At 43.5% G+C, this 16,229-nt stretch overlaps 1 protein-coding gene across 1 annotated transcript in view; it reads left to right on the top strand.

Moving 5' to 3' along the window:
* The first annotated feature begins 609 nt into the window (after positions 1 to 609).
* The window catches only part of LOC115654033 (cryptic protein-like), a 29,543-nt gene continuing 13,923 nt past the window's right edge, over positions 610 to 16,229 (top strand). Inside the window, exons 1-2 of the mRNA XM_030567976.1 lie at positions 610 to 749; positions 9,954 to 10,173. Of these exons, the coding sequence (XP_030423836.1) occupies positions 610 to 749; positions 9,954 to 10,173 (360 nt within the window). The remainder of the gene's footprint in view (positions 750 to 9,953; positions 10,174 to 16,229) is intronic.

The raw sequence follows: 16,229 nt of genomic DNA, 5'->3' as shown, positions 1-16,229 counted from the left end.
GGAACTTTGGGGGACATTTCTGTTATCTTTGTATAAATAATTAAATAATAAAATAAAGATGTGCTTGCCTACATCTTGTGGAAGTGTAAAGATACTATGAAAACATACTTGCCAGAAATGGGTTTACTCATTATTGCAGGTGTTAAGATGAACTGGTAATTAGCCTGCTGGCAATTTACTTTCAGAGAAACCTTGGAAAAATCTTACAAATGTCAGTTACTTTTACATTACCTCTTTAACTTACATGCAAAACGTCTTCATCATTATGCTAACGTGAGTGCAATAACTGTATCCTGAATTGTGTGCTAAAAGGTCACAACCGCAATTATATGGAGGTGAAAGATATTTTACCAAAGGCACTTTAAGGTGAACAATTAGGAATTGTAATAACTATAGTACAGCATATACCTCAAGTGCCACTTTCTGAATGAAGAAGTAGGAGCATGATTCATTCCCATTAAGTTCTTCTTTTGCCTCCACAGTAAAAAAAAACTGCATGTGAATTCAATATTGTAAAGATCTAAAGCATGCTGCAGTAGCACCATATTCCAAACAGCAAAATAGAAAAGGACCGGTAACTGGTCATTTGGGTTTTCTTCTTTACAGAAAATGAATAGTCAATATGTGCGCTTTGAAGTGTTTGGATGTGAAACTGAGGAACTAACAGACTTCTGGGAAAAGACAATTGAAAAACAAACTAAGCATCTGCAAATTGAAAAAGAACGTCAACAGAGAAGTGCTCTGCCAAAGTAAGGATGGGGGGAGAAGGGGTGCTTGTTTCTGTGGGTTGATACTGTAATCCTTTAAAAAAGTAATAAATAAATTTAGTATCAGAGGGTAGCCGTGTTAGTCTGGATCTGTAAAAGCAGCAAAGAATCCTGTGGCACCTTATAGACTAACAGACGTTTTGGAGCATGAGCTTTCGTGGGTGAATACCCACTTCCTCAGATGCATGTAATGGAAATATCCAGGGGCAGGTATATATATCTCTAGCTTGCTTGCTAGCACACATATATATACCTGCCCCTGGATATTTCCATTACATGCATCTGAGGAAGTGGGTATTCACCCACGAAAGCTCATGCTCCAAAACGTCTGTTAGTCTATAAGGTGCCACAGGATTCTTTGCTGCTTAAATAAATTTAGTGCATGCAATAGATCCCAGAATGACCACAGGTAATTGGGGTTCTCTGTGTAATATACAACAACAAAGCTTCATGCGCTGCCCCTCCTCCTGTGTGCCTCAGCCATGACCTCAATGGCTGATCTCAAAAAGATAAGAGAGGGTAGATCATTCTTGGTCTGCTCAAGTTGCTATCTGGTGCTGTGTGGAGCCTCAGCTCAACCACAGCGGAGAATCTGGCCTCAGATCATTTAGCCTTTCTAGCCTTCTGTTCCCTAGGAAAAAATATGTGTTCTTAACTCAGAGTAACTAATGTAACTAACACAAGGTAAATCCCTAATTAAAACAAGACAGCTGTAGTTTCAACATGTGCCAGCAGGCCAAGGCAAACCCTAAGCTCCCCTCTAGTCTTTAGCTCAGCCTGCTAACCTGTGAAAACTATAAACTGCCTTGTCTTCAGAGGATCTTAGATTGTGCTGGTTACCCTGAGGTAAGAATACATCTTTTTTTTTTTTCCCAGTGAAGATGCACCTTTTCACATAAGCTGGTCCCAAATCAAAATTCATCCACCCTTTTCCTTCCCCACCCCCCAAAAAAAAGGTTAAAATTCACAGAAAAGAGGAAGGAAGGATGGTGTTGCAGTTAGTGCCCCGGCCTATGACGTGTGAGAGCTGAGCTGAGTTCAGTTCCTGGGTCTGCCTTAGATTTACACTGTAACCTTGGGCAAGTCCCTTAATTTCTCCAATCCTCAGCTCCCCACATGTATAATTTCTCATGTCTTTTGTCTGTCTTGTCTATTCACTCTGGGCCAGGAACTGTCTTACCATGAATTTGTGCAGTGCCTAGTATAGTGCCTTGATCCTTATTGGGGCCTCTAGGTACTACTGCACTACAAATAAACTCCCACCACTCACCAAACCTATCTGGTCAACAAGTAAGAAGCATTGCTTCTGGTAACAATCTTGTAGATTTAACTGTACAGAGACCCTCTAGTGCTTTCAATCTAGTAGTGCTAAAGGCAACCAAGAAAGTACTGTAAGAGGTTGTCCAGCAGGTGGCAGCAGCCAATCTTGAGAAATAAGGGATGACCTACAAAGTAGATTTGTCAAGCCAGGAGAGATGAAAACTAGAGATGGCTGAGCCCCAAAACTCAGGTTAAGTTTCTTCATCATGTTAACACTATTATGCTAGAAGACACTACCAGCAGGATTTGGTAGATCTCCCACTGTTGCTACTGCTGGCAGAGCAGTACCAATGGTGGGAAATGTTAGGAAGATGAGTTTGGTGGTATCTCTCAAAGCCCGGAGATGTGCAAGACTGGAGTCTTTTTGGTGATACCGGTGTTTGTTTCCTGTCTTAGACTCAGAACTGAATGGAAGGAGAGGTTGGAAAAACGGATACAAATGATGAAGACTCAAAATGAAGAGCCAGCTAGTTGAAGGCTTCTTACACATTTGGGAAAAGAAGGAAAAATGTTTTGCAGAAGAAAACCATAGTATTGCAAACACCCAATTTATTTTTATTGATGAGCTTCAATTAGATTTATTTTACAGTACCATCATCATGGAGGGAGTTCATATGTGAAACCTCTATTACTGCTTATGAGACCTATTATCTATGTGGACCCCTCGGAGAAAATAAATGTGCATGGATCCTAAATTGTGGTTCCCTGATCCAGACAACTGTCTGGAAAAGGAATTTAGTATCATTTTAACTAAATGCTCATTGAAATAATCTCCTGTGTATTTTATTAAATACTCCTTGGGTTTCTATACATCCTGATATTATACAGCAATTTAATGTTGTGGTTTTTCTTTGAAATTGTTTAAAATACATTTTTGTGTGTTTGACTACTATGAAACCACAAATATACACAGAGAACAAATACACTTAAAAGATATTCATTTATTACTAATACATTTTGGGAGTAGGTCCACTTCCTCCTCCTTATAAGACAGATTGTTTCAAAGAGTATCCGTCTAACCCCTACCACCAATATGCAATAGCCTTTACTAAAATGGAAGAGTTTCAATGAAGTAATGCTATCAAGTTGCTTCTTTTTTAGTGACTATTTCATTGCCACAGGAGTAATGCACGGCAAAATGGATTCTTTTAAAACACAGTAAAAATCCCTTTACCTCAATTGCTCAGTTGTCAGTCTCTTGCAATGACATCATTTGACTAGTTCTCCAGTCTCCATATAGTTCCAGGGTAGACAAGATTTTAATTACCAAGTAGGAGGGGGGCGCAGAGGGGAAATCAGTAAAAGTAAGATTCTGGTTTTTAAATAGCTTAGGTAAACTGTTATCATAAAGCACGTTTAAAATATTATATTTTCCTTTGTACGTCACATTTCAGATATGCCACGTTGGCGAGACCTGAGGGCAAAAAACAAATCTGGCATCTGATAGGAGTTGTGCACATGGAAATGACAGGCTGATTGGGAGCCTGAAAAAAGCAGTTCAAACATAAAAAACTACCTTGGAACACATGCTCAGAAATCAAGTCATCAGAACTTTTGAAAAGAATTTCCCTGTGGGCTGAAACTGTCTAAAATGTGCTATGCTCCATTTCTTCAATATGGTTTTCTTACATTGCTTTCAAAGTGACATAAGCTAAACTGGAAAGGCACTCTTATTCCACATCTACATAGGGAGTTATAACAGTAGAACTATAACCATATAATTATACCCGTAAATTTCCCCATGTAGACAAACCTCAAGGGAGTTAGGTACACAGCTCCCATTAAGTTTTAGTAGGAGTTAGTGCCTTTGAAAATCCCAGGCTGTGCAACTCAATTTTCTCCTCCCTTGCCTGTGCTCAGCACCTACTAAACCTAAGACCAAATTCTGCTCTCAGGGTTGCACTGGATTTTACACTGATGTAGCAGAGATCAAAAATGGAACCCAAGGGTCAAAGGTTATGGCTGCACTACAGTTTAAGTCAACATAAATTATGTCATTCAGGAGTGTTAATTAGCCACTCCCCTGAGCAACATAATTTATGCCCATTTAAATGCCAGTGTGAAAAGAGCTATGTCAGTGGAAGAGAGCTCTCCCAGCGCTGCACGTACTCCACATCCTCTACGGGTGTAGCTTGCAGTGCTGGGAGCCACGCTCCCAGCGCTGCAGCACTGTTTACACTGAGGCTTTACAGCGCTGTATCTTGCAGCGCTCAGGGGGGTGTTTTTTTCAAACCCCTGAGCGCTAAAGTTGCAGCGCTGTAAAGCGCCAGTGTAGCCATGGCCTTAGTAAAGGCAGAGCTTTTAGCAGAGTGGGATGTGCAACCAACACAGTGAGATCTAGGAATTAAAAAAAAACACTTCTTCAAAGGACAACTTCATCTGATTTTTTCAAACCAAATTTCTGCATTGGTTTTGAGTATAACAATGGGATATTTCAACTATACCAATCCATTTTAATTATTTTTTTTTAGATTAAAATAGGATACATTTGCTTATCCTTTCCAGCTCTCATTATTTTACCATTTTTCTTCCTCATCTGGATAGCGTGTTACTAGAAGATGCACTATGCCTCTTTCATTACATATGCACGATTCAGAACAACTTTTTGAAATCTTATTACACAGACAAAATCAGAAGTAGCATAGTTTTGCCATCATCTAAAACAAACACTAAATAATCTGGATCCAATCCCTCTTAGGCTCTGTTTATAAGAAGTATATTCAATGCTACCATGGGAATGACAGATACTTCATTTTACCTGCATTGTATGGATAAAGTCTGACAACTTTGAAACTGTGTTTAAGGGAGAGTTTAAATACAGTTCCTTAACATTGTTCCTGACCATTGTTTCCCACAAACTAGGAAGTGTTGTTGTGCTTGTTTATGCAGTGCTTTGAACCTGAATGACTTACTGAAACCAGAGCAGAGTTCTTTCTTGCTAATACAGTAGTCAATTTTGTCAGCGAGTCCAAATGGGACTGGGTGAACTTTCACAAACCTGACCCAGCGCAGGTTCCTTAGGGCTTGTCTACACTGGCAAATTTCTGCGCAGTAAAGCAGCTTTTTGCACTCAAACTGCAGACGTGTACACACTGCCAGGCCACTTTGTGTGCAGAAACTCCTCAGTTGCAGCGCTGCAAAAAACCCACCTCGAGAAGAGTCGTAAGGCTATTTGCGCAGAGGCTCCAGCCCTCTATTGCCAGTGTAGACACTTGATTGCTTTCTGTGCTGTAACTGGCCTCCAGAGCTGTCCCGTAATGCCTCAAGTGACTGCGTTGTTCATTGTTTTGAACTCAGCTGCCCCGGAGACATGCGCCCCTCCCCTTTGAAAGTACTGATCTGCTCTGGGACACACAGCAAACCATTAATGTGGAATGCTCCCGCTGTTGAACACAGAGGCAGGTGTGTGTGTGTGTGAGAGAGAGAGAGAGAGAGAGAGAGAGAGAGATATTTCTGTGCAGAGAGACCAGGAAGGGAGGCAGGGGTTAATGTCGGGGGTTTCCCCTCCCCCTGCCTCAGGACAGGTTGCTTCCTGCCACTGTGTGAACTTACAAGACAGCATACTGACACACTCTCTGTTCCCCAAATCACACTGTCTCTCTCTCCACCTCCATACACACATACACTCCTGTCACAAACTCTTCCCTCCCCCGCCACCCTTCAGTTGAAAAGCACTGGCCATGTAGTAGGATGCCCATGGAACAATGGGATTGGGAAACCTGCATCATGTGATACTGTGCCAGCCCCATGAGGCACTGCAAACCCTTCCCAAAGTACCCTGCGGCCAGCTGCACAGTGGGATAGCTACCACAATGCACTGCAGTCTTTGCAATTGCAAAAGCTGCTATTGTGGATGCACTCCAGCGTCACAAGGAGCACAGTGTGGACACACAACAGAGGTTTAATTCCAGCATTTTAATGAAAAAGGTATAACTTGTGGCACAGAAACTTGCCAGTGTAGACATACCCTTAATGAAGGGTATGTCCAGCTACTGCAGAGTGCCCTCCGACTTTCACAAGTGGAGTATGTCTTCACAGTGACATCCATTGGCGACATGCCATGTCTTGTGTGATTCCTTTGTGTCCTGCTAATTGTGTTTGTTTGGGTTTTTCTTTTAATAGTGGCAGCACTACCTAAAGAAAAGAAAGAAAGACAGACTGAGCTCTATCCCAGTTCAAAGATAAGCAGGTCACTCATCATCATGAGTCTTACTAGATATTTTATACAGTGTTAAAGTATTGGAGTTATTTGTATTACAGTGGCACACAGAGGCCTCAACCAAGATCAGGACCCTCTTTGTGCTGGTCACTGTCCACACATTTAGTAAGAGACAGTCCGTGCTTCATAGAGATTACAATCTAAATAGGCAAGACAGAAAGAGCAGGAGGGAAAACCAGAGGCAAAAAAAGTGAAATGACTCGCCCAAGGTCAGTGGCATAGCTGTGTTAGCCAGTCCAAGTACCAAGCCCCAATCCAGTTTCCTAACCATTGGATCACGTTGCCTCTGTTCATACAACAACCACCACCTGGTTGCTTCCTGCCACTGTGTGAACTTACAAGACAGCATACTGACACACTCTCTGTCCCCCAAATCACACTGTCTCTCTCTCCACCTCCATACACACATACACTCCTGTCACAAACTCTTCCCTCCCCCGCCACCCTTCAGTTGAAAAGCACTGGCCATGTAGTAGGATGCCCATGGAACAATGGGATTGGGAAACCTGCATCATGAAGACCTGAAGCTTGAGATTTGAAAAAGAAAGCTTGAGATTTGAAAAAGAAAACCATTCAGGGTCCAGCACCATCAGAGACTGTAGGATCTAGTGAACATATCATCAGGAGTGGATTGGGAAGGAAATTCTTGGGAAGCAAAACTATGCGGGGAAAGGGTAAAGAACAAGACTCACTAGACCCAGGCCAGATGACTGAATTTAAAGAAGCAGAGTAGGTAATTTTTAGAAGGGCAGTCAAAGATTTTGGAGGGAGGAGTAATATCTGAAACAGGGCTTGGATGTGGTTCATTTGAAGGACTGAGATTCAGGACTAGTGTTATTTTGAACTGACCCATTCATCCCTACTTATTTCACCTGTGGTCTCCAAAAGGCATCACCACTCTTGTGTTGGTCCACCTGTTGCACATACACATTAAGAGCCCCATTTTACAGAACTTGATCTGCAGAATAAAACCTTAAGTCTTTGGGATCAATTTTCAAATTTGGTCAACCACTTTGCATCAGAGTACTCCAATCATCCCTCAAGCATCTTGAGCTCCTAAATGTATAATTGTGTACCTAAGTTAACTACCATATATACTCGATCATAAGCCGGTTCTTTTATAAGCCTCCCCCCAAGATGGCTAAGTAAAAATGGAAAATGTTTATGATCCATTCATAAGCTGACCCTATAAGTCAGGGGTCAGCAAACTTTGGCTCCCAAGCCATCAGGATAAGTCGCTGGTGTGCCAAGATGGTTTGTTTACCTCAAGCGTCCACAGGCAGGGAGGTAAACCTAAGTAAAAAAAGTCTCCCGGCTTGCCAGCTGCTTACCCTGACAGGCCGGGACAGCAACTGGTGGGGAAATTTTTTGGGGGGGAGAAGCTGGGGGTCAGGGGAGTGACCCCTGTGACCATCCCCCACCCCCAGCCCGGGACACCCACACTCTCCTCATTCCATTCCTTCCTACCTTATCTGGGGAGGGCCAGGAGAGGATGTCTCTGGCCTGGCTGGAGCTGCTCTGGCAAGCTGGACAGCACAGATGAAGCCTGCTCCAGCAAGCCACACCAGGTGGCGCAGCCACAGCACGTTCCAGCGGGCTGGGCCAGGTGGTATGGCTGAAGTGTGTTCTGGCAGGCCGGGCAGCACGTTCACAGCCTGCTCTGGGGAGCAGGGCTGAGTGGCACAGCTACAGCCTGCCAGCCCCAGAGCTGCAGCTGCTTCAGAGGCTGGGGGTAGAGCAGCATGGCCAGAAGCAGAGAGACTCTGGTCCCGCCTCTTCACTTCTGGCTCTGCTGCCTCTCCTTGCTCCTTCCATTGGGGGGAGGGGCTGTGTCCCACCTCTCCCTCTCTATAACCGTTCATAAGCCGACCCCCTTCTCTGGTGCTTCCCTTTTTTACTAAAAAAATTCGACTTATGAACAAGTATATATGGTACCATTTCTTTTGGGGCATTTTATAAACTGTGCAAGACCACAGCTGAGTAGGGTGACCAGATGTCCTGATTTTATAGGGACAGTCCCAATTTTGGGGTCTTTTTCTTATATAGGCTCCTATTACCCCCCACCCCCGTTCCGATTTTTCACACTTGCTGTCTGGTCAGCTGAGAGCTACACAACACCCCAGTGAGCATTGAACAGCCCTTAATTTGATCAAATGTTCTCACATCATGTCAACAGCACTTGTTAGGACAATCCCAAAGATTCTTCTGGGCTGATGCAACAACTTCACATGGGGCCTGATCTGAAGCTCATTCAAGTCTATGGAAAGATTCCAATTGACTTCAATAGGCTCAGAATTAGGCCCATTGCACCTAAGGGAAAGTCTCAATGCAGACAGCTGTACTATGTGTAGCTTACAAATATTATGACTTGTTGTCTGTGTACAGCACTTTTACATGCCTAGAAGTTTGCTGTCTGCAGCTGCTGGCAGCCATTTTGGGCAGCAGAGTTCGGTGCAGTCTGCCGCAGAGAGGACAAACACAGTGTGCTCTCACACAGAGATGTTACTTTTGTTCTCGCTTGACTTGCTGTTTCTCAATATAAAGTAAATGTCATTATCAAACAGTTTGCTCTTTGTTTATGAGTAAACATAACCACCCTTTCCACCACTGCTTATTACTGCAATACAGCCAGTTTCCCCCAGGACTTCCCTCACAAACCCGATCTCTCCTAACTATTTGCTGACTTACTTGTGAAAACAATGTGCATGGCCTTGGCTGCAGCCTGCCTAAAGAATGCCTACACCTTCCTGAGAAGCATACTTTAATCCCCTTCTCCTTCCTGCTTGAAAATGGGGCTTTGCTTTATCCTATCATTCTTCTGTCCAGGAGAGCTGAGTGGAGTAACCTCGGTGGCAGGAGTCACTGTTAGGTGAAGTTCACTCTGTGAGCTGAGTGCATTATTTCTCTGACCCTCCCGACCCCTCGCTGCCTAGGAAATGAAAGACACAAATCCACAGAACAGTCTAATAATGACCTGTCAACATTCACTTTGGAAAATAAAGCTATTTTTGAATTGTAGGAGTGGGGAGCACTTTAAGGAACTGAGTTCTACCATTTTAAAACTCAGACAGTGTCTCAGAAATCGCAAACACTAATCAAATGTTTAAAGAAAAATTCTTCTTATCCTGGGATGAGACCTTAATACCAAACTCCATCACAGAACAAATTTTTATGGACAAACTATAAAACCCTTTGAAACTAGAGGTTTATAAGGGGAATGCTGATACAGACATCCATGGTCAGGGAAGAACAGCACTGCTATGATTACTTAACACAATCTATAATCTGCATGGCGCTCTGAGTCAAAAGGAAAATGAGAGGCTTTGCATAATGTTGAAAATCAATCAGGGCTTTGATGTCGCTCTAATCCTACACTATCTCATAGTTCATTTCATGTCCAAGTGATGTGTCATGTAATTTAAGATTACTGTAATTAGAAGGAATGGATCAGAACCCAACAGGAGAAAGAATATGCTCTTTATTTGATTTGATTTACTTAAATTAAATACTGTTTTTTCAAAACATACAAGCGGCATCTATTGTATTAGGTGGTGTTTTTAAAGGAAAAGGTGGGAAATTATCAAGTAGTCTATTCATAAAGAAAAGCAAACAGAAAGCAGCTTGTATAATCCTTGTACTGTTTGCAGGTTATTAATATGCAATGTATGCACTGAAAGTCAAATCCTGGGGCAGCCTACATGCCCACAGAATGTCCCAGATAAACTTCAAAGCCAAGGCTCAGCTGTGCATGAAGCCCATAGCAGTGGAGATTCTGTGCTGTGGGGCCATGCAGCATGCTATGCAATTACAAATGAGATCTCAGTTGATAGCCTGAGCTTCCTCCACCAGAAGGAGCTATGTGGACAGGTATGCAATGTGGTTGACCAATGGGGCCATGCAATACTTATTTAGATTTAAAGTGAGTCTAGCCAATGCTCTGGGCACCCTAATGCATCATCAATAATACAATAAAATCCCAGCAGCATTAAAGTAAGCATTTCAAAAGAAACTCAGCCACCCAGAGGCCTACTGAAACTCCTTTCCCTTGCTTCATCTTTACTGGAAACTATAGATGTATGGGAATATAAGATTCAGTAGCACAAAAGCCCTATATACAGTGTAACAGGGAGCATCGGCTATTCTTCTCAATGGCCTGCATTGTAGCCTGTGGCCTTGGTGTGCGGACTGCTTGGCTGCTTGTAAACTAAGGATTCTCTCCCCTATCCCCTGATATTTTCCATGCCTTGCATGACTCTTATTACACAGGTCTTTGCCCCATTCTTAGGTTTCACTCTGTGAAACTTTGCAGTTTCAGATTGCAGAGATCAGTGGTACAAGGCTTTTTCTTAATTTCAGTTCACAGAGGTTCACAACCCGAGTCTTGGGTTCAAACAAACTCAACAGGACAGGTTTTCTAGTCTAGCCAAGCCATGCTCATACTAAGACCAGGAACAGATGTGATTATAAGATACCTGTGTGCTCCCCTGATCTCAGGGTCAGCAGGAAGCCTAGCTACTCCAACTTTATGCCCAGCTGCTCACAGCAATTCTGACAGTCAAGGATCAATCAGTGACAGGGGTGTCTCAACAATGCCCTGTTTGCCAAATCTCCTACATCATCCCCTGTAAACCCCTGTAGTGGGGTAGAGGGAAGATATAGAAGCCAGTACAATGGCTACAGAAGAATTGCCCTATTCAGGCAGAATCCTCCCAAGCGGGATTAAATTGGGTTTATAGCTGCTTTAAGCTGCCATAATAGCAGCTAATTCATATAGGTTATTTAGGCCCCAAACTCCAAGCAAACATTAGCCATGACCACTCCACCTGGCATTCCCCACCCCTCAGCTGAATCAATCTAAAAACCTAGTTTAGCAAGCTTCTCTCCTTCTCAACCCCTAACCCTTGAAAAGCACAAATCAGCCCAAGCACAATCAAAAGTTAGCCCAGGCCTTGCAAAAACATTTGAAGACATTTAGGCCTTGTCTACACTGGCAAGTTTCTGCTCAATAAAGCAGCTTTTTGCACTGTAACTCCTGATGTTTACACGCTGCCAAGCCACGTAGTGCGCAGAAACTGCGCTGCTACAGCGCTGTAAAAAAACACCCCGAGAGGTGTACAGCTTTCTGCGCCAGGCGTACAGTGCCGTTGTGCCAGTGTCAATTACAGGGCAGCAATTGGCTTCCAAGGGGTGTCCCACAATGCTTGTTCTTGCCTCTCTGGTCATCGGTTTGAACTCTACTGCCCTGCCCTCAGGTTACTAACCATCATCCCCACGCCTTAAATTCCTTGGGAATTTTGAAAGTCCCCTTCCTGTTTGCTCTGTGATACGTGCAGTGGTCTCAGTGCATCTTTCCAGGTGGCCATGCCTGCTCCACGCACCAAGCAATCCCCCACTTGGGGCAATGCCAAGCCGCTGGACTGCATCAGCATTTGGGGAGAGGAGGCTTTACAGTCCCAGCTGCACTCCAGCCATAGAAATTATGATACCTATGGACAGATTCCACGATGCATGACAGAAAGGGGCCATGAGTGGGACACACTGCAGTGCAGTGTCAAAGTGAAGGAGCTGCGCAACACCTACCACAAGGCGCGGGAGGCAAACTGCCGCTCCGGTGCTGCAGCCACAAGCTGCCATTGAAAGATGATGCTGAATGTGGATGGAAGCACAGGGATTGCTGGGATGTGAAGCAATGCATCACAGGGCTTTGGGATAGGACCCAGGATGCCCCACAACCCTCTCCATCTTCCCACAACTCTTAGCGGCAGAAGAGGAAGAGATGCTCTGTGGGATAGTTCCCCAGAGTGCACTGCTCTAGATACCACTGTAAGTGTCGCAAGTGTGACCATGCTATTGTACAGGCAGCTGACAGTATGAGCACACAAACAGCAGTTTCCCTTCAGCGCTCTCTGATCAGTGCTGTAACTGCTGGCTCTGTAACTCTGCCAGTGTAGACAGACCCTTAGTGATCTTGGCAACATTTTGGGGTAGATAACAAAACTGAATTGCACAGCTCTAATTACTGTGCTTGCTCAGTTAGTTCTTTTCCAGACACTGTTTTATGGGACAACAATATTATTAATAAGACTGCTTTTTAGTCATGGGTAATTAGAGTGAAAGTCACAGACAGGTCACGAGCAAAAGACAAAAATTCATGGCCATGACCTGTCCTCGGCTTATACCTATGACTAAATCTTGGAGGGGGGGATGAGGAGGTGGCGCTGCAGTGGGTGCATCCAGGGCAGGGGGCACCTACTGCTAGGGCCGCTCGAACAGCGGCCGATGTGGCTGGCCCGGGGCCCCCCGAGCAGCTGGCTGCAGAGCCGCTCCAGCAGCAGCCAGTGTGACTGTCCCTAGGGTCATCTAAGCAGCTGCAATGGAGCCAGCTATGTGGGCAGCCCTGGGGTCAGCCACACTGGCCATTGCAGAAGTCACAGAGGTCGTGGAAAGTTACAGAATCTATGACTTCTGTGACCTCCTAAACCCACCATAATTTATACATTTAGAAGATATATGGGGACTTATACACATTGAGTCTTCTTTGCAGGTTCAGTTTGGATCAATGTAGGCATCTGTTTGGGGAACTGAGTGAAAATTTTCATTATTTATTATCTTTTGCCAAGCCAGTTCACTCACCCCAATTATTTTCATGCTAAATGGATTAAATCAGGAAGCAGTTATCATAGGGCAGAGGCTGTTTTATGAAGCCAAACTAAACCATCATCCTTTACAAATAGGTTATGGACACCACAAATTATTCTTATAATTAATCTCACCTTGATCTCCTTTTTTTATAACTTCATTAAACTCAAGGGAACGCAAATAAAAGTCTCCAGCTCCTCAGTACAAATGAGTTAAGACAGACTTGGTTCCATCGGGGCCATACCTATGCTAGAAAATTTTACAGATAGCACTTTTGCCAACACACAGCTCCCACCATTGCAATGTCAGCCAGGAGGGCATTCAGAATCACAAGACAGGATCAGCATGGAACCAGAAAGCTCGGAGAGTGGCCAGACCAAGAAGTGATTTACAAAAAGAGTTAGTAAAAATTTTCCTGAATCTCACACAAAGGATTTGGCTTTGCACTCAAATGGGGAGGTGAAGGTTCTTATTTCATCCAGATTGTTTCTCCCCTAGCTACTTAGAACTGTTGAGTTTGCCACCACTAGACTAAAGGTTACTATTTGGTCAGGTGCACATTTACAGAGGGGAGCAGTCAGCCCACACCAGTTGCTTCTGTGCTACGTTGATTAGTCCTAGAGCTAACTGTAAAATTGATATTTTTTTTAACATGGAAAATTTCAACGTCTCACCAAAGCCCCAACCCCCCAACTTCAGTTTTGACCCAGAAAATTGAACAGTTTTGAGGAAAGGAGACACTTGGGGTGGGGTGGGGAGAAGTGTTAATTGAAAACCCAATCTTCCATTGGAAAAAGTTTTGCTGGAAAATTTTCAACCAGTGCTAGCGCAGCTGACTCAAAATCACCTGATAAGCCCATAAACTTAGTCACAGCCACAGTGTACACCTGTTAGTAGAGGAGATGCATTACTAAATAATCAGCCCATTTTCCAATTTCAAGGTATGGGAAGAAATAAATGGCTATCACACAATGTTCACAGGCTAGCTCACCAGCCTCTACATCTTTTAAATATTTATTTGCACTAATGGACAAGATTTTCAGAAGTGACTAGTCATTCTGGTTGCCTCCATTTTTGGGTGGCCAACTTGAAATACCTTTAGAAGGGTGCTGATAGTCAGAGGATGCTGAGGTGCTAAGTACTTTCTGTAAGTAAAGGACCTTTTAAGGAATCTCAAGTTGAGCATCCGACAAATGAATCACCCAGATTCACTATGAAAATCTTGATCAGTCTCTTTTTAAAAAGATAAATTTAGTGCTTATGAAGGTGTGGACTTGACAGGCCTGAAGAATAAAGTTCTTTCTCCAGAGAAAAGTTAAAGCATGGACAGCAGCCCTCCAAGTTTCCATACCACACTGCCAATATTCTTAAATCCTGAGTGACCAACCCATCGGCACAGAAGGGTACCTTCATTTCCACATCCATTTAGTCTTTAGCCTCTATTCTGAGGCTGGCAGTAAGAATACCCTGAGCCATCTGGGCTTCTGGCTTGGTGATGGGGACACCTGCCCACTAAGGAATGATACAAAAAAAAACAACCCAAAGATGATACAACACTTCAGTCATTGTCCCGTGACCTAAAACCAGAGGTCTCCATAGCTCTTTGCCAGTCATATGAGCCAGGATGCCTGCCAAACCTCTATGGCACCAGATCCAATGACAATAACGTCAAACTTCTGTGAAACCATATGTCAGTCTCAGGTCACTCTCTTTTCAAAGATTCCACATTGTTTGATTTGATCTGAAGACTCATGTCAGACTAGCCAATAGCAAATTACTTCTTAGTCCAGTCCAGCCCAGTGCAATTTTTACACAGCAAGCTGTAACAGGTAGAGGCAAAAAAGGAAATGTGTGTTGGAACAAGCCACCTCCTAACAACTCCTTAGTCACATGAGCAGTTCTCACTCTCACAACAACGGTTTCTATTGGCTTCAGTGGGACTCCTCATGTCAGTTTGCGGGATCAGATCTGTTCTTCGCAACGACTGAATATCAGACGTGCCGTTCAGATATATATCCTTCTTCTCAGCCTAAGATGTTACTAAAACTCGGCCCACTAAGTCTGGCTATGGCCCAGTCTCAAAACCTGGTGAACATCATCAACAAGTACTGAATGAAGCAGACTTCCCAGAGATAACTGGGAGGGGCATGACTATTGTGACAAGAACTTTATCCATGCGGATATCAGTCCCTGGCTTCCCATATGTGCTGCTGAGGCTCCCTCTGTTGCTTTGCTGCAACTGCCTCTGATACATCCAGGTTGTATTCCTGAGTGAGAGTTGAGCATTCATCCTGGAACCTCTGGAGAAAGTGGCACTTGCTTCGGTGACCTGTGGTACACTTCTCTAATGTAAAATACACCCAGTTAGGATGGATGGGCCTACACTGCAATATTTTGCATTGTTTAAACATAACTGTGAAGAATCAAGTTAGCTGACATGATGTTGTGCATGATTTTTCAGCCAAAACAGACCATTAGGCTTTAATCACAATTAGCTGACATGATATGGAATATGACTTGTCCTGGTCTATACATAAAGTTGTGGTCAGCATCATGTCAACTAACTCAATTTTCAACAACTGTGTTCAGTGGATAAAGTTTTATAGTGAAAGACTACAAAAACAAAAGACTCAGTGACATAGGTGATAGATGTAAGAGTTAACTTTATATAATGCCTCAGTTTCTTCTTTTCCTTCCTTCTTTTCTTCCTCCCAAAAGTTTTACAGTTCACCTTTAGAAACTAATTTTAATTAAAGAGGAAACTACAACTTTTAATTAATTAATGTACTACTCCCTATAATGGTGCAGTAATAAGGAAAGTAATATAATATAATGTTCTGACATAATCTGCCTCTTTAGGACACTCTAATCCTTTTTAATTGCTTTGTAGAGTGACTATGATTCATTGACTCACTTACTTTAAAAGGCAATTAGTAAAGTAGAGCCCAATGGTGAATAACTAGAAGGTTCCTAATGCTATAGGCTAAATTATGCCACTCTCATGGTGAGTTTGCTAGAGTGGGGAGGGAGTATACACTGTCACAAGGACCAGGTACATTTTCTCTCCTCATATTGTGGAGTGGGGCTAGTGATGAGTACAGCATTGACTAGCCCCAGAGAGAGAGAGAGACTGTGAAAGGTGCAGCTTAGCACATCCACCTTGCCATCTGAGGACACCCACTACCTCTAGTCCATGGAAACCCCTGCCAAAATGCTGCTGCTCTTCCCCAGGTCTTCTTCCAGGCCTTCTCACAAGGCTTCAGCTGAGCCTTTCCTGTGCTTAT

Source organism: Gopherus evgoodei, chromosome 6 (genome assembly GCF_007399415.2).
Source record: "Gopherus evgoodei ecotype Sinaloan lineage chromosome 6, rGopEvg1_v1.p, whole genome shotgun sequence".
Classification (NCBI taxonomy): domain Eukaryota; kingdom Metazoa; phylum Chordata; order Testudines; family Testudinidae; genus Gopherus; species Gopherus evgoodei.
Note: the sequence above shows the minus strand (reverse complement) of the source record. Positions and strands in the feature narration are given on the sequence as shown.